The sequence below is a fragment of the Sardina pilchardus genome, chromosome 2 (genome assembly GCF_963854185.1).
Source record: "Sardina pilchardus chromosome 2, fSarPil1.1, whole genome shotgun sequence".
In the NCBI taxonomy this organism is placed as follows: domain Eukaryota; kingdom Metazoa; phylum Chordata; class Actinopteri; order Clupeiformes; family Clupeidae; genus Sardina; species Sardina pilchardus.
In genome coordinates this window covers 20,661,043-20,678,443 of record NC_084995.1, presented here as the reverse complement: position 1 = coordinate 20,678,443, position 17,401 = coordinate 20,661,043, and the positions used below count along the sequence as shown (strand labels likewise).

Sequence of the window (17,401 nt, the reverse complement as noted above, 5' to 3'; positions counted from 1 at the left end):
CCTCCAATAGAACCTTGAGACAAAAATGTAATTTCACTTGCTTTTACAAGTGCTTTCGATGCGCCAGGACCTGTCTGTGAAATAGGCCTAGCCTACTCGAACGATAGCTTATATTTTCAAACTGGTGGAGAACGGCCTGACTTCCTAATAACCATTACATGGGCGCAAACACGTTCATGAAAAATGTATGCTCTGCTAGAAATAATATATCAAAGCTGGTAAAAAAGAATGTAGAATTACTGAATAGACAATCCAGATTCCACATTGAACATTTTCTCACGCTTCTCAAGTCAAAGGAAATTGATGGGGGTACTGGAGACATTGGGGATTTTCCCCTTTCAATTTTTAAAGTAAAACCTGCATGACTCGAGAAGATATAGCCTACACTAGGCTATAGGCCTAATAATACTAATTGGTAACGATTTCCAGCGATTGTGAAAGGGTGCCTTCTACCAAAGAATAGGAGCCTATACTTAATGAAGGATGGATTTCAGCAAATTATCAAAATTCCATTCATGTCAAGCATGCTCTCATTAATTTTTAGACAAGCATAAACGTAGGATAGGATCAACATCTCATAGCCTACCCAACACAAGCCTAGATAAAACTTTTTGGAGCTTTATTTGGAGTTTACTTTTGATAACATGTTATGGCCTGACTTTCCTCGGAAATTAGTCATTCTATGACAAGTGCAGCGCATAATGTCACATTTTAGAAACTAAGAAGCTGATCATGGGCTTTTTCGCCAATATCCACAAATCAATACTGTCTTAATGTGATGCAATATAATTTCCACATATGCACTCTATTATAGCCAGCTGTAAAGTGCATTTTTTTGCCAAGCAAATAATTTGGAAATCAATCAAGATCCGCAGGACGAATCATTCCCACTGCACATTGCTCACTTGCGAATTTAGCTGGATTTGGTGTATAGCTTTTCTTCATTCAAAAAGCAACACAGCAAAATCTAGGACCCATGCAAACACTGTTTAAAAAGGTAGCTCACAGCACGGATTTGTTTTCCCATAGAAACAACTCTTGAATTGCCACTTACCGAAGAATCAGATGAAGTTGATTGAAGGCTATGCCACTGCAATGACTACACCATGTCTCTCAGTCTTGTGCATCTCTCTGCATGCAGTCGAATCTCTCAAATCTCCACCTCCTCCCCTTTCGAAGGTGGGATGTGTTTCAGATTTTAAAGCTCAAATTGCTAAGATGTGAACCCCATGAATTCATACGTTTATCTGACATTACCTCATTTCTAGACGTGTTTGAGTCAGTCTTCCTGCCACTTAATCATAAATATGCCGGTGTTGTGCACATGGCCAGACTTTCAACCCGCTGAAGAGCGAGGCCAACATTTAAAACACATCAGCGTTGCATTAAGTCCCCAGACTGTAGCCTATGTACGTTCCAAAAGTTGTCTACTGTCACTGATACTTCTGTAGCACACCAACTTAATAAAACTAATTTAAAAAGTAGTCAACTGTACTCACTGTACTCATTTTCACGGTTATGACACGGTGTGATACACAGCATCATCAGACAGTTCCCTGAGAGTGAGCTGTCCACAGAAAATACCATGGAAAATACGGTTCAAAATATTTCAACAGCGACCCCTACCGCACACTGTAAATAAATAGCCAAAGGGTACGTGGTATCTGATTCTGAATATTTGTGTCACATAATAGTGGAAGATTGCTGTAAAGGTGCATTTTACACAAGTACAAAGCTATTTATTAACTCGACATGTACAAACAGTGTGTCCTCCAAGCTGCAGTACTGTATCACTCATAATGTTCCAGAAATGTGTGATCTCTGATTGCATTTACTATGGGTGAAAGACCACAAACCCCTTATACATGAATACCAGCAACCACTCAGAAAACAGGTGAGAAAACACAAGACCTCTGGTGACATCCAAGATCTGAATAAGAAGGGCACTTAACAAGGAAGATGTTTTCGAGAACAAGCAAAACAATACCACTTTCTTCACCTGTGGGTGAATTCTTAATCAAGTGAAATTAAACACAGCCCGGGCTTCAACAAACAGGTTAAACAACAAGCTTGTCAAAGTGAATGTTAAGGTACATAAACTGGTGAAGCTCTGCAATTCTTCTCAGCTGGTTTCAATCAAAACAAGTAAGACACACCATTACAGTCTAATGTATTCCACCCTTCTTATTAAATACTAATAAAGGAAAAGGAAAAAAAAAAATTAACCGATCTCCTTTTTGGAACTGTCTCTTGCTCATGATTGAGGGTCTTCTTGTGCTGCCAGTCGGCTGACCAGCGAGTCCTAAATGTTTCATTAGCTGAGAAGGCAGAGGGTAGAGTGTCCCTCACAGGGCAGCAGTCCCACAGCAGCAGCAGAGGACGACTCAGTCAGCCTCCTGTGTGACTTGTAATTCATCAGGTTGCCTGTGCTCCTCGCGGATACCATGCTTTGGTGCACAATTGGTAACCATATTTGTGTGTGGGCCAGCAGACACACACACACAGACACACACAGACACACACAGACACACACAGACACACACAGACACACACAGACAGACATACACAGACACAGAGACGTGGCCACGAAGCACAGAGGTCCCAGACAGATAGGCATGGGAATCTCATTGAGTCCGTCTTATTCTTTGTACTCGAGGAACTGCTGCAGTCTTTTTCTGTGATCAGTGGACATCTGCACAGCACTACGAAAAGGAAAGTACAATGTCATTAACTTCACATACAACAGGACAGGTTCAATTAAATTTTACCATTAAAAACTGGGGGAAAAAATGGTTGGATGGTTACAACAGTTGGTTGGTTGAGAACCACTTAAGGTTCCAAATATGGTTGTTGTTGTGACTACTTGGCTTACTGTAAGTGCTCCCCAAAGGTGTTGGTTATCCTGTATATGGCGGTTTTGAGTGCCGCCCTCATAGCAAAGCGCAGGGTCTTGTAGGTGGACTCTCCCATGCTGCAGGTGGACCTCAAAGGCTTGCTGGATGCGTGGGGCAGCTTGAAGTGTCTGTCCACTGCCTAAATTTAAAAAAAAAAAAACAAACAAACGTTCATGAAATCAGTGAGCAGGACAGTCAGTGAACAAGAAGAGTGAGTTGATTCTCTATTGTGTGGATTCTCTATATTTAGACTGTTCTGTGTAGCCTGTAACCACGAGTCCACAAGGTTTATGCAGAGATGTAGGCCAAACTGCCTATTGTCATGACTTCAAAGACAAATGTTACAGTCACAAAACTAAAGCATTAGAGACCGATTTATAAATCGGTGTGCTGATATTAGCTATTTACCGATCTATCGGTATCAGTGTTTAGAACGGCCGATGATTATTTTAAAATGAAGTAAAGGAAAGTCAAATTGGGATCCAGTTTAGTTTTTTGCAACTTAAAGGAATGGTTCAGAGTAATTTCAGGGTCCTTTGCACCATGAGCGAGCCAAACACCAGGCTCTCTGCTGCTACCGCTACCACTGCGTCGACGTCACTCACACGGACACATAGACATAAACGCACACACACGCAGGTGATACCGATGTCAAATGTAAATTCACCCTAGGGTCCTCTGCACCATGACTGAGCCAACACACAAACACATACACAACTCAATGTGTTTAATGCTCTGCGACGGCTTGCGACGGCTTGCAAATACGTGCAACTTCTAATTCACACCGCTGCAACTCAGTCTCGTTGCGTCGGGAATCTTTGGTGTGAGTTGGGCTTTAATGTTTACATGGCAATATATGGTAATGCTTCAGCCTCTTACCTCTTGCAGCACCAGCATGGTGCTGAGAATACTTGATAGTGTAGTCTGCACAACCCCAAAGCGATCCTCTGAATAGGACGCCACCACAAGGTGGGACAACCCTGACACGACAAAATCAACGAAACACATTAACCAACAAATTGGCAGAATTCCACCAAAATGAATACCCCAAAATCCCAGTGGACATAAATACGTTGACAAGCTCATTGTTAAAAGGTCCACACACTATTTGCGAACCCAGGCAGTTTTTCCATGCTGGTTGACAGGGCAGGACCTTCAAGCCGTTTCAAATTACTCCAAACGTGAACCCAACGCTATCACTCAAGTCTTACTTTTCATTTAAACCAACACTGAGGAAGATAAACTATGTGATCAAGTTACAAATGGCCCCTCAAACCTTCTAAAGCCCAAATGTGAGCTTGGCTGTCAGCAAACAAAGCTTGGCTGGTTGCCTCTGGAAGCTGCAAAACAAACAAAGAGAGAAAAAAAAACACAAGATACGGTCATGATTTGACATGAAAAAAAGGCATTTGCAAAGATTCCAAAAAATCTGTTGCTACTAAAATCTGCTATGACTAACTCATGTTAAAGGAGTGGAGTAGTAATGATTAAGGTGATTGTAATTTTTCTCATTTCGATTGTAGAGCCCTCCAAGAGTTACGGTGGTGGTGGTGATGTTTTAGCAACAGCTCTTCTAGTTTAGCATTCACCCGCTCATGTTTGCACCTTCTAATGTCTGCCCTCTAATCCCTTAACAATAGATTGGTGTACCCACACAGTAGTTTTGCATTACCTTGTAACAGTTTACAACTATTAGTCCTGCGATGCTTGCGTTTAAAAGGGAATGCAAAACCATTGCATTGGTCTGCAAAAATATTGAGGGAATACAAATCTAGCTCAGAAATAAGATAACCCAGGGGAAAAACAACAACAACAACAACAAAAAAAACACCACCATCACTCTTAGGGGAAAAGTGCCAATAAGAACCCAGGTGAACAGAGGTCTAGAAACTAATGATCATATGAGATTATTATTAATTATTGATTAGAGTAATAATTAATTGCATTAAAGGCCCTAAATTCATGCCAGCATTCAAATGTTCAAGCACTGTGTCTCAACTTTGGCAAAAAATGGATATGAATAAGGTACAAATTATTTGCAGTTTTAGAGTTTAATACTCTACTAACTTTACACAGAAACATACGACCCACAAGTTCTGGCACAAACCTAGAGCCCTTCGGGTTTGCACCACATTCTATGTCTACACATCAAACAGTCCGGGAAAAAACAGGCACTACAGGACCAAACAAACGCACCCTCTGATCACCAGATCTACTTCACACCAATCCCCGCATGCAAACACACTACAACCGGTAGAGATAAACGGAGACGATCGTATACAGTATGGACGACGACAGTAGTGCATAGACTCCATTCGTCTGGGCAGTGGAACATGCAAAACTGAATGTGTGCCTCCACTACTTCTCCCTTTCCCCGGGGTGCACACACATGCAGACTACCTAACCTTACCTTGTTAAATAAATACATAACCAGCACCCTCTTTGCCATGAAACCTTTCACCTATACAGGACAATTTCAAGTGGAGGAAACAAAATTAAAGCAAACGTTAAGTGAAACGTGGTACAGCTGATCAGCTGAGATATGTATGGATGTATGTATGCATGTATGCAGTGTATGTATGCAATGTATGTTTTTATCTATGTATGTAGGGGGTGAGTGCTGAGGAGTCTGGGCATAGTACCTGTTCCTTGCGGTTCTGAAGCCACTGGGCGAGGAAACTGGGTTTGTGATCGGCTGGAGGGGAACTGGGGCCAGGAGCAGCAGCAGCAGCAGGAGCAGGGCTGGCAGTGGTGCTGCCATTACTCTGAGAATCTGAGCAAACAAACAAACACACACACACACAAACAAACAATCCATCAATTAGTCAATCAATCAATGCAGGAGGAAGACAGCTTGTCTAAGAAGGGACAAATAATGAATCTCTCTGCACAGAGTAGCATCAGCACTAGCATCAGAGAGCTCAGGACCGGTCAAGTATCTTTTTCGTTGATGTCAATTTCACTGTAGAGTTTAAGTAGGACTCATTTTCTGGTTTCACACATGTTCTCACCAAGTATTACCTACCTATGCTAACCATTAATCACCACCCACATGTCCAGTTAAGAAAAGGGACAAAAGGCATTTGCCAGGCTGTAACGGACCTGTTGAGGCGCTCCACAGCTTGGGCCCCCTCCTCATGACGTGGGGGCTCTGCACGGTGCCGAACCAGGGTGAGTTGGGCTCCTGGGGCGCGGTCAGACGGCGGATGGAGGGGGAGGAGAAGGGGCTGTCCAGGTCGGGAGTGAAGGGGGCGGTCAGGGGGCTGTGCAGTGTCCCCACAGAGGAGCGCAGGAACACGGAGCCCGGGGTCTTCAGGATGTGGCTGGGAAGAGGCGTCTTCGGCAGGTCCGTGGTCCCCGATGACACTGCAAATCAGAGCAGAGAGTGAACAATCAAAAGACAGCAATAGCGAGTCTAGCTCCTGCAACCTGTAGGGTTTACTTACAAGCACAAGGCAGGAATAGCCAGTCTAGCTCTTTCAACCTACAAACTTGCTCATCTTGAATATCAATACTAACGCTGCAGGTGTTAGATTAGGTTTCCCGCCCAGATGGAAGAAAATAATCCCTGATTTAGTAGTTTCTTAACAAGGGGAGATGGATTTTCTCCACACACCTCAATTGAAAAAGCTGTACAATTACAAAACTAACTACTCATACAAGTCCTAAATAGCACTCACTAAACCTGAGCCCCACGATCCAGACTTGGTCTCGTGCTAAACTCTGTACCTGAGCCCCACGATCCAGACTTGGTCTCGGAGCTGCTGCTGGACTGGGACTTGACGCGGCCGTTGGAGGCCACTGCATCATGGTGAGCCACCAGCCTCTGAGTCAGCTCCGTCAGCAGGGACAGGCACTCCTTACTGATGGCATTCCAGTTGTGAGGGTGGCCACCTGGAAACCCACAGGGTGTAGTACAGCAGAGTCAGCAAAAGCTTCGCTTCATTTGCTTTTCTCACATCAATACAAACACATTTTTGCTTTATGCATGTGCGCTTGGAGCCCTACGTAGCCTGAAGTAACCTTTAAAAAACATTTATCCCAAGTCATTATACCGTTTCCTCTTTGAATCATTTCTATAAAGATTCACACCTGAACATACTGTACTTCCCAGCAAATTTTACAGTATGTTTCCTGAATAATGGTTACTTTACATGTCCTGAGCTTAATTTATGTTTTTCTATGTGAATAACAGGAGCTTGAATGCTACCTCAGCTAAAGCCTACCTTACATTGACAGACTTTGCAAAGATTTGGAAAAGATTTTTGAAAGACTACAGTCTCAGACCCTCTCACATCTAAAGACAATTCATTGAGTTTTTAGTCACAGTCTAGTCACAGGCCAGTCTCAGATTAGGATTTTGCAAAGACTGTGGGTCACTATTTACAAGACTGCTGCTAGATTCCTTCAAATTATTTCCATCGTGCAATAGGCTACACGTCATCATTAACAGGAAATCACATGATAGCCTACTCATATCAAAGTATTTTTTTCGTGTTTCTGCAGCATTGTTTGATGTGTGACATCACTAACAGATATAGAGTTGTTCTGTCTCGTAGAATAGCCGACTAATAAATTATAAGAAATGAAATAACAAATAATCATATAGACTACAGCTGTCGCCTATTTTGCCACTTCCTGTTTTCGTGTTCGCGAGAGGTTACTATTGGTTTTTAATGTTCACGTCACTATTTGCATGAGCCACGACTGAAAAGACTTCCGATAATATCAAACATGTTTGATATTGTCGTAACGGCAAAACTAGAGAAAGACTGCCTCCGACGGACTTAAAACCGCTAAGATTGGCACCTTGCACTAAACGATTTAGATGACGGGAGCGCGCTGCGATTCTAGCACAACTCTCAAGATTTCCGCCCGATTTTGGAAATTTAGTCGCCGACTGTTAAAACAGGCCAAAATCGTGCAATGTAAGCCAGCCTTAAGCTGACCACACACCTGGCTGACTGAGACTGAACACCTCCAGCCTTCTCACGGCCGAATGCTGGGACAGAAGAGCCAGGTCCTGCAAGGCTAAGAACTGAGACACACACAGACACAGACACACACACAAATCAGTAAATAATGCTGTACCACTTACTGGCAATAATATATAGAACAATATCCAATATGGGTCTTTCATTACCTTAATGATGGCTGGCTCCTTGCAGAGTAAGACTTTGGGAAGACATTCCTCAACTTCCTCCGCAAATGTAGGCTGGACTGGAAAACTGTGCATCTTGGGAGGCATGGATAAACACAATTTAGGATCTTATAATCATAACCTTTTTAAGAAGATGTATTTTTTCTTCAGTCTATATATATTTTTAAAAAAGTTTAAATGTCCAATACCTCTGACACATAAATCCTGAAGAGCAGGACTGTGATGTACCAGGTTAGCAGCAGGAATGTCCCAGCGATCCACAGATGGTACAGCAAAGCAAAGTCCAGCAGTCCAGCGACAGTGTCCAGAGCATGGAGAGACCTGCACCAGGAAAACAGCGCAGGTGAGGAATCATGTAAGGACATGGCACTAAGGGCTATGTGCTGCAAAAGCAATCAATCAGATACACACAACTTTTGTATTTGCTGGTAGTAGGTAAAGCAACGCACGTACGCACGCTTCTAAATCCTTATATGTTTTAAAACGTACCCATCTTCCTGTAGATTGAGAGTTCTGCAGATCCACGTTTTAGGTGCATATCCTGATAGAGGAGAGAGAATTTTAATGCCATAGACTGATTATGAACTCCTTTTTTAACATGAGAGGAAAAATAAATTGAAATGGTCTTACCAAAAAAGAAGTACAGAGCTAAGTAATTCCTCAGTGCATACATGGATTGCACAGCACTGCATTTCACCACAAGAGACAGAGAGCCTTTAAAGCGCAGATATTTATATTGCTGGGGGGAAAACAAACAAACAAACAAACAAAACATAAACAAACATCCTTAACGGGCAGCAGCAGTTTCAAATGGGGCAATCAACACGGTACTAAACATAGCACTGTCTGCAACACAAACTGTATAATGTAGACACACTGACGAGACTTATCTAAATAACTATGACTTAATATGGACATGTACCTGTATGGCAGGGAAAGACACATAATTCATGTTGTTCACAACACCAAGGAGACTGTGGCTGTATCCCATGAAGGCTCCGGACAGCAACAGGAGCAGATGGTACTCATTCAGACACATCTGGCCAGTATCTTCACTGTGAATACAGGGAAAGATACAGGGAGTTTCTATAAAAAGGAATTTTGCATTTCGGATAACAATAACCAACATGATTGCAGTTCAACCCCTCTAGCTGCGAGTGTCTTACCTCTCAGACGGAAGGCAGGGGGAACTCAAGGTGCGGTACCTGCCCCCGATGGTGATAGCGGCACACCAAGACACAAGCATCCCCACCGCTGCGTGCACAACAGAGTGTATGCATTGCCGAGGGTGGAGCACCTTCCCCAAAAGAGCAATCCTTGTGCAAGGGATGGAAGGGACAACTGCAAAAGCAGAGGGAATCCGTGTGAGACCAATCTTGATTCTGGTGAGCTTGGAAGTAAATGGCATCCTAAAATGTTCATGTTCATTTCCTGGACTATCCATCTTACCTGTGTAAGATTCGAGGTTGAAAAAACCAATCACCAACACCACTCCAGAGAGTAGCACAAGAGAGAAGATGGTACTTGAAGCAGTCAGAAGAGCAAGTGAATCTAGCATGACAAAGATGTAAATTATTTTCTGGGAGGGGAATGAAAAAGGGTGACGCATACAAAAATAGAAATGTACACATCTCGTGTCCTTACCCGATATCCACTGAATTGGATGGAGTAAACTGAATCTACTCAAGAACACAAACAGCGTTGTGGTGACTGGCAACAGCAGCACAGACCAAGCAATGCTAGCAATAGCTCTCCAACATACCACCTATAAATTTCAGGTATTACAGATCAGATCATGTAACTTTAATAGCATACAGTCATACTTCACAGTATTTGGTTTGTCATAACGTTGAGCTTTCTTCAGCTTATTAAGATACGTATTTGTACTTTAACTGCCATTAAAACATCAAATTGGCCATTTTAAAAGCTATCTTTAACCCCTAAACCCCTTAATCTAGGCTGAATGAACAAACTGCAGATGTTATCGTCAATCGTCTAAATTAACGTTATAATGTAATTCATAACATGCCTGTTGTTCAACATTTAGTTAACAAATCCACTTGACGTCAGGCCACAGAGAGGATACATTTTGGGTGGCATGTCAACATTTATAGAGAAATACTGCTTTGTTTTACCTAACGTTGAACTGAGTTAACAAGATCTGTTAACTTATAACTTTAACATTAACGCTAGCGTTACCTTCCTTCAATACCTCACGTTCATGTTAACGTTAGCCAGTTCACAACAAACGAGGAAGTTCGAACATTAACATTACATATAAATACACACTTACCTTACGAATAAACCAACAACTGTGTTTTAAAGAAAACATTGTTCATGTCCATATGAAGTCCCCGGTATGCTTTAGGACAAATTCGTTAAATATTTGACAAGCAAATATTTTCGGTCAAATTTCCCAGATCGCGCCACATGAATTCCAAGGACCTCTAAGCCCCTTTACAATAGCCGTCTGATTCACTGCCTGACACATACGTTTGGAATAATTACATACATCACTTTATTAAAATAAGTATAATATCCACGTCACACTTTGTTGTTATATACAGAGATAAGCAAAATTTAACGTTACACTGTAAAACTATATAAAGCCCTAACGGTCCTTTTAAAAGTGAACCTCGCTCGCGCATACAGACAAGCTACCTAAACACAGGCTGGGCTCAGGGCTGAGCGGAGTTGACAAGTTTGCCAGTGGTGGTGACGGCTCGCGGCACGAATGAAATGTCACTTCAGCAGAATGAATGAAATGAATTCATTGTTAATATAATCGGGCTAAGATTTGGATAGCTGCAAGGCAAGGTTAAATTTACAGATTGAATCGAACAATCGTCTCCTAACCGCAGTGCCATGAAAGTGAGGCAATGAATATGCTTTGTTACGGAGTCTATGATTAATGAGAAGTCATGTTGGCTCCTTTTCCATATTCAATTTTACTGTGCATCATGTTGAATTAATGCGGCCTTTTCCCGTAGATGAGTTCCATTTGCAAGCGAGGTTATACTGCGTTTATCAAGTCCTTTGACAATCCTCTCCGTCTCTCTTCGGAACGTCTTAGTTTCAAAAGCACTGGTGGGTAGTTTTTGTGTAGAATTAATAGACATTTCAGTTTGAACTGCTTTGTGTATTCCTGTTTTTTGTCCAGGTCTTTGAGGAATTGCGGGTAGAGTAAGCTGCTCACGGTGAGCCTTCTTGTCCTCCCATAGTTTTAGCAAACGTCGCTGATTATTGGTCATGTCTTTTAAGTTTTGTTGTAATGATTGTACCTGATCCTCCAACAGCGTTTTCGAGGTCACGGTGTTTGCCAACTCTGATGTAAGCTCATCTATTGTCAGGCATAATTTGCCTGCTTTTTCAACTAAAGAATTGCATTCGCGCTCCTTCTCATGTAAGTCATTTATTATATCCCGTGTGGTTTTGCCCTGAAATTTTGGGCTAGATTCCAAGCCTATTTCAGCTCGAAGAGTTTTGACCTGTTTCCGCAAGTCTTTATTGTCCAGAGTCAATGTCTTCAATTTCTGTTTCAGCGTCTCTGTTGACCTCATTCTTGAATCGTACTGTCTCAGCTTTTCTCTCATCATGCTTTCCCTGTGTATCGCATCGTCTCTTTCTTTCTTGCATTTTTCCAGAAGTCTCAATGTTTCGTACTTGGAGACTTTTTCCACTTTGCCGTTTGATGCCATCGTGTCTCAATCTTATGTCAAAACGACAGCATAGACCACATGTTAGGCTACAGTTGTAGAATTACGATTCCTCAGTCATGCCAAGCACACAGTAGGGCATTAGACAACTCCAGAAGGGCACATAACATGAGACAACTTCAGAAGCTGAGCATGAAGGTAACGTCCAAATAAGTAACCCTCTCCAGTAGCGCATTCTGCAAGAAAACGTTAACAGAGTAACTGCAGCAGTGACTTCATCATTTGACATTCCTCTTCTGAGGTTGTCAACCAGAGCGCCAGCACACAGGTGTAATTCTAAGCTTTGGCTAGGATGACCATTAATTAGGGCGCACCAAAAGTTGACACAGTTTCCAGTGACACAATTTCTCTATTTCCTTGATTGCAAAAGTTATGCAGTCCTGGCTACACTGTGAATGCTCTGTCTTGGAAAGTAGTTTTGCATTTTAGGTAACTAGTCCACACTTTCCAATGCAGACGATAAAGCCATTGTATCTACAGCCTCACCCCTTCAACCCAGATTAGACAGACGGGTGTCCTAGGAACAAACACCTCAGCTCACTAGGCCCTCTAGATAATGCCGTTACATTCATTCCTTTAAATTTTTAAACCATCCTATAGAGGCAACGGTACTGGAGTAAAATTACATTTGTTTAGGCAGGTTTATTTAAAGAGACTAAAGCTTACAGTGAATCATGCGCATGTTGTTACAAGAAAGTTTTTACTGTAAACTGAAGCTTAGAAACAGGTATTCCTGGAATCGAGCATTGTAGAGATATAAGACGGCCACTTTCAGTAGGACCGAGGTGTCAAAGGAAGCGGTCTGTGTAAATGCACATTATTTAGTATTACCTTATTCTAAATGAGCACATAAACGTCAGTTTTGTATAGTCATCAATGACAAGAGGAGAGACATTTTGTAATACAGTAACAAATCTTTATTCAAATTCAAAATTAGGGATTAAAATGTAAATATCTTTAAAAAAAAAACTGTACATCTAAGTTTTGGCTGATGATTTTGCTTGTGAAAGTACCGAGGCAGGGTAAAGTCTGCCCAGACATATTTAAAATCTTAGTTTACCATTAATACCATTAATCTTCTGGGCCCAGTTTTTTGGGGGAATCCTATGTTTTGCTATCCAGGATCACCTGATCCATCTTTTATGCCATGATAAGGAAACGTTTTTTAAAGGAACATTGGATTGGATCACTGTGATCCAAATGCTGAATTTCAGTATTACCAAATCCCATTTACCAGAGCTTTAAATCCTATTTCTAAAATTTGATCTAATACATGATCCAAAATCCCACTAGACTACTTTTGAAAAACTGGGCCCTGAAGTTTTACATGATATGGATGTGATCCTCAACACCCAAACAGTGACATACCAGTTCCTAACCCATGCATATTTTTTTTACAATGATCTGCAACTTCAACCAATCTCTATACTGATAGTTTGTTACCTTGGCTCAAAGTATAAATACAGTGGCCTACCCATTAAAAGTTATATTTAAAAAGAATGAATGGCAGAATCGGAATGTCCTACTCCAGGAACCCATCAAGTTCAGTAATCACAAATATTTTGAAACCGAACTATGCACAACAAATGACACATCCTGCTATAAAACAGGTTGTTCAGTAACAATTAATGCCGTTGAAAATGTAGTGCTTCTGTTAGCCATGTCCACTCAAATGTAGAGTCTTACCAGCACTCAAATAATGGCTGTTCGGACAAAGCTCAACAAGGACACTGAGTATGCATGAAATCCAGACGACAATGACTTCATCACCACGGCAACCTGATTCTTAGTAATAAGGCAACTGGAGAACCTGCAATTAAAGAAGAATAACACTTGCTTTGGAAGGAGAAATCATGTCGAGGAAGTCTCATCTCAAGTGTTAGCATGTCAAGACACCAAGATAATTACATATCATCACAAGACAAAAGGAAATCAGCAAGTGTAATATTAGATGTCACACCAACATGAATTTAATAAATTAAAGGAAAAACTCGGTCTAAGGGGAAAAGATTTCCATTACTTCAGAGAAGTTGCAAGAGCTATGGAGCTTTGAAGTGAAGTTTAATCTCCTAAACACTGTTTACCTCAGGCAGAATTTGACATTTAAGGTGTCTTAGTTGCCACTGTCTTGATGTCTTCCTTCTGCCCCATGATGGAAGTGTTGTCATACTCCCGTGTGCTAAAGAAATATGCCTGAGGGAAGACATAATATAAATATCAGGTTTATTTTATTTCTTCACCACCACACAGATCACTAATTAAATCAATCTAATCACTGACATCTGATATCCAAGTGGACATGATAGTAGCCCATTAAATCTAGGTAGGGGACAAACTGGGCCATTTCCACGTCAGTCAACAATATCGGTCAGTGTTCCCGCCTATAACAGTATACCTGTCTTCACGGAAGGTATAATTTGACACCTATCTGGGATAATCCTTTCACGCACAAGCGCTAAGCACCAAAATGCAAGCATCGTGTGGCCACAACAAGCCAACTGGCCTCAGTGGACTATGTGATTGCGGTCACTTAAAACAGGCCTTGAAATTTAAACTTAAAATATAAAACAACTTAATTTTGGCGGATTGCTCCAATATGAAAGCAATACTACCGGTGAGTATGTAAATGTGAGTTTATTTGTTACAACACATACAGTAATTTCCTGCTTATTAGCCGCATTGTGTATAAGCCGCAGGACAATGCAAGTTAAAAAAAATAAAACCATATTAACTGCCCTTGTATGTTGACATCCTAGCTGAAGACATTTTGCAAAATCAATGTATAAGCCATAGCTAATAGTTGAGTATGTCTGAATTTTTTTGTCAAACGAGATTTTTACCTTGCAACCCACTGCTAGAAGGACGTGGAGAGCCACAATAGTCACGATAATTGCAATGGCGACTCGGCGGTGGTCATCTCGAATGGCAGGCCAAAAGGTCATCACTAGAACTGATCCAGAGAGACAGAGAGCTGCAACAATGGAGAACCACCTGACCCCTTCATTTGGTATGATCCACAGCACCTGATACACCCATAAGATTTAGTTAAAATATGTCATATATTCACATATTTGAAGACTCACCACATAATTAAACGGGTTTGAAAAGTAAATACCCTTCATAATTCATAATCACATTCTGATATACAAACCTGGGGTCAGATTAGATTATAATTAAAACTGACAGCTTTTTATCTGCAGCTCCCTAAAGCCACAAATGGGGCTTTTCCATTGCATGATCATCTCAACTCGACTCGATTTTGGTACCGTACCGGGTGTTCGTTTTCCACTGCAATAAAGTATCCCCATAAGCTAGCTGACTGCCATAGCATCGCTGAAGAAAACAACTGTAATGTCATTAACGTCACCTTCTGGTACCGGCTCAGCTTGCTTTGAACCTCAAGAGAGGTGATACAAAAGAATAGTACCAGGTACCAGTTTTTGTTAATGGAAAACCAAAAAAAGCGAGTCGAGTTGAGCTGATACCATGCAGTGGAAAAGCCTCAATACATTCCAGGCACATCTACAGGCATTCCAGGTACACAGTTGCAATGACAGAGACGCCATTCTCCATCAAAAATATTGAGGCAGTTATGATATGTATAATTGCTACATAATATTGCTTTAGTCATACATACCACAGCTGGTATGTAGATAGACAGAGAATAACCGTAGACACAGACGATCTCCAGAAAGGAATAGGTCACAGAGTTCACCACTTTGCTGTTGCGCCATGTGAGAAAACCCCAGAGGGCCAATGGAACAAGCCAGGCATAGGTATAGATGGCTGTGGCTGCCATGGTAACTGGATAAAAAAATATACATTTTTAAGTTTATGTTCACGTTATTATGTTTATGTAAAAACTGCTTATGCGTCATTACAACAAAATTATTAAAATGTGGTTACAACAGTGGTACTCAAGTGTTTTCCTTCATTCTCCCACTTGGGAGGTAGGGAATTTTCAAGCCTCACCTGACCACATCACCCCAGCAAAATGGTAACGTTAAAATATTATCTAAGCATTGAGGTGCCATGTTACTAGAGATGTTCTCATGTTGTGTTAATTGATAAGTAGACCTGCTTATGTTTGTTTGTGACTATTTTGTTTTGAATGTATGATCTCCCTTGTCAAAATGAAGGCATTTAATAAGAAAAAAGAAAATGCACATTTCCAACAAAGCAACACAGCACCCAGAGGCTATTGAAGATACTTCACACTTACCTTTCCGAAACTCAGGTACATATTTATACTGTGGATTACCATGGTGCTTCAGAAAGGTGGATATGTTACCACTTATGGCAATGGCAAACACAAGGGTAGCACAAATCCAAAAGGGTCCTAAAAGCACAGAAATGAGCCTTTACGACTTATATGCTATTATGAACCATCAATAATCAAACTAACACTTCTACTCACCATAAAGATCAGGATTACTGCGTATATGTAGACGGACAAAGTTTTTCCCCCGCCATGGCAGCACTGATCCAAATATTCTCTCCTTCACCTGATTACAGAAAATCCACAGTAAATGTACAAACGAGTCCAGGCATATGAAAGTGAGGTATTGCTGTGGCAGACCTGGATAACAATCTTGAACAAGCCTCCATGGAACAGCTTACCTCTTGTGTGTCCACATCAAAAAACATTTGGTAGTATTCAAATGTCCAGAAAGGCGCATTTTTAGACTTTCCATTGGAAAGCAGCTGAAAAACACCACATTTCAAAGTATTTTTTAAAAGGGGTCCCGCACACTCACTGTGTTTAGTCATTTCAGAGTTTTTGTCTGCATTCTTCTCACCTCTGCTTTGTCATCGTCTGTGTCAAGTTCATCATTCTCCACCCCAAAAGGAGTAGGTCCTGTGGTTTTGTTTTGCTTTTGAGATTTCACCATATCATCCATGTCAACAGATGTCGAATCCTTGGTATTACCAGAGAGAGTCCCATCCTCATCAAATTCTAAGAAACAAGATGTCAGATCAGTGAAGTGAATATGGGATATGCACACTATCTAATCATTCGTACCTTAGGGTGAGCTGAGGAACTAACCTTGAAATTGAAGCAAGAAATCATTGTTCGCCATTTAGATCACCAAGGAGAAATGGCTGGGTACTGTTGGGAGAAGGCCAAATGACAGTAATGCTACTTATTACCCATTTTACATGTTACACCTACTGTTTTACACATGATTGGTGCATACAACAAGCATGAGTGTCTGATGACAAGAACCAAAGCTACAAAAGTTTTGCCAAATGTTAACGTTAGCTAACGTTATGCTAGGGAAGTTTAGACTAGCTGCTAGAAGCCAGAGACACTTGAGCTTTAAAAAGACTTTGTAGAAGCTCAAGTACGACACAGTAAATCACCATCTAATAATGCGACTCCTTACATTGGTTAACCATTCAATAGTGACAAGCGACACCGTTTTATTGAAATTAATGGTAAATTAAACCACCTGAAAGTGTAGACGAATGGTCCACTTCAAACCTCTGTAGTAGCAGAGCAGTTAACAACAATACACGTCACATCCGATAAGTCCACGTATCTATCACAATAAAGGTTCAGGTTTAACAGTGTATTATAATTATTCACAAGCAGAGACGGTTGAAAAAGTTGTTAAGAATCTTTGTTA

General features: G+C 41.2%; 3 protein-coding genes across 4 annotated transcripts; all 3 read right to left on the bottom strand.

Moving 5' to 3' along the window:
* Positions 1–1,713: 1,713 nt before the first annotated feature.
* ndc1 (NDC1 transmembrane nucleoporin) lies at positions 1,714–10,511 on the bottom strand. 2 transcript variants are annotated; one of them, XM_062521066.1, is made up of 18 exons: positions 10,349–10,511; positions 9,700–9,820; positions 9,505–9,606; positions 9,222–9,396; positions 8,978–9,110; positions 8,686–8,794; positions 8,545–8,596; positions 8,244–8,376; positions 8,038–8,130; positions 7,851–7,932; positions 6,624–6,788; positions 5,997–6,260; positions 5,537–5,667; positions 5,305–5,355; positions 4,171–4,234; positions 3,774–3,874; positions 2,873–3,033; positions 1,714–2,702 (listed from the first exon to the last, which is right to left on the bottom strand). In XM_062521066.1, exons 1-18 carry the CDS (start codon positions 10,385–10,387, stop codon positions 2,639–2,641), a joined length of 2,040 nt encoding a protein of 679 aa, XP_062377050.1. In that variant the 5' UTR covers positions 10,388–10,511; the 3' UTR covers positions 1,714–2,638. The 2 variants fall into 2 exon arrangements, with proteins under 2 accessions (XP_062377050.1, XP_062377058.1); XM_062521074.1 differs by lacking the exon at positions 5,305–5,355.
* Positions 10,512–11,003: 492 nt separating this feature from the next.
* zgc:113691 (uncharacterized protein LOC503529 homolog) lies at positions 11,004–11,753 on the bottom strand. The gene has a single exon (XM_062551502.1). It carries the CDS (start codon positions 11,751–11,753, stop codon positions 11,004–11,006), a length of 750 nt encoding a protein of 249 aa, XP_062407486.1.
* Positions 11,754–12,661: 908 nt separating this feature from the next.
* yipf1 (Yip1 domain family, member 1) lies at positions 12,662–17,283 on the bottom strand. The gene is made up of 10 exons (XM_062521056.1): positions 17,225–17,283; positions 16,819–16,881; positions 16,571–16,728; positions 16,392–16,475; positions 16,189–16,276; positions 15,994–16,110; positions 15,409–15,575; positions 14,612–14,794; positions 13,856–13,964; positions 12,662–13,581 (listed from the first exon to the last, which is right to left on the bottom strand). Exons 2-9 carry the CDS (start codon positions 16,850–16,852, stop codon positions 13,875–13,877), a joined length of 921 nt encoding a protein of 306 aa, XP_062377040.1. The 5' UTR covers positions 16,853–16,881; positions 17,225–17,283; the 3' UTR covers positions 12,662–13,581; positions 13,856–13,874.
* Between the last annotated feature and the right edge of the window lie 118 nt (positions 17,284–17,401).

What these genes read in the sequence shown, in the direction of transcription:
- ndc1 (XM_062521066.1), bottom strand. Translation starts at nt 10,387, where the DNA reads ATGTTTTCTTTAAAACACAGTTGTTGGTTTATTCGTAAG. An exon ending in GTTGTTGGTTTATTCGTAAG is followed by an intron (nt 9,821 to 10,348) that starts GTAAGTGTGTAT and finishes TGAAATTTATAG; the next exon opens with GTGGTATGTTGGAGAGCTAT. An exon ending in ACCTTTGGGGAGCACTTACA is followed by an intron (nt 2,703 to 2,872) that starts GTAAGCCAAGTA and finishes TCCTTTTCGTAG; the next exon opens with TGCTGTGCAGATGTCCACTG.
- zgc:113691 (XM_062551502.1), bottom strand. Translation starts at nt 11,753, where the DNA reads ATGGCATCAAACGGCAAAGTGGAAAAAGTCTCCAAGTACGAAACATTG.
- yipf1 (XM_062521056.1), bottom strand. Translation starts at nt 16,852, where the DNA reads ATGGCGAACAATGATTTCTTGCTTCAATTTCAAG. An exon ending in TTTCTTGCTTCAATTTCAAG is followed by an intron (nt 16,729 to 16,818) that starts GTTAGTTCCTCA and finishes CTTGTTTCTTAG; the next exon opens with AATTTGATGAGGATGGGACT. An exon ending in CTATCTACATACCAGCTGTG is followed by an intron (nt 14,795 to 15,408) that starts GTATGTATGACT and finishes TGGGTGTATCAG; the next exon opens with GTGCTGTGGATCATACCAAA.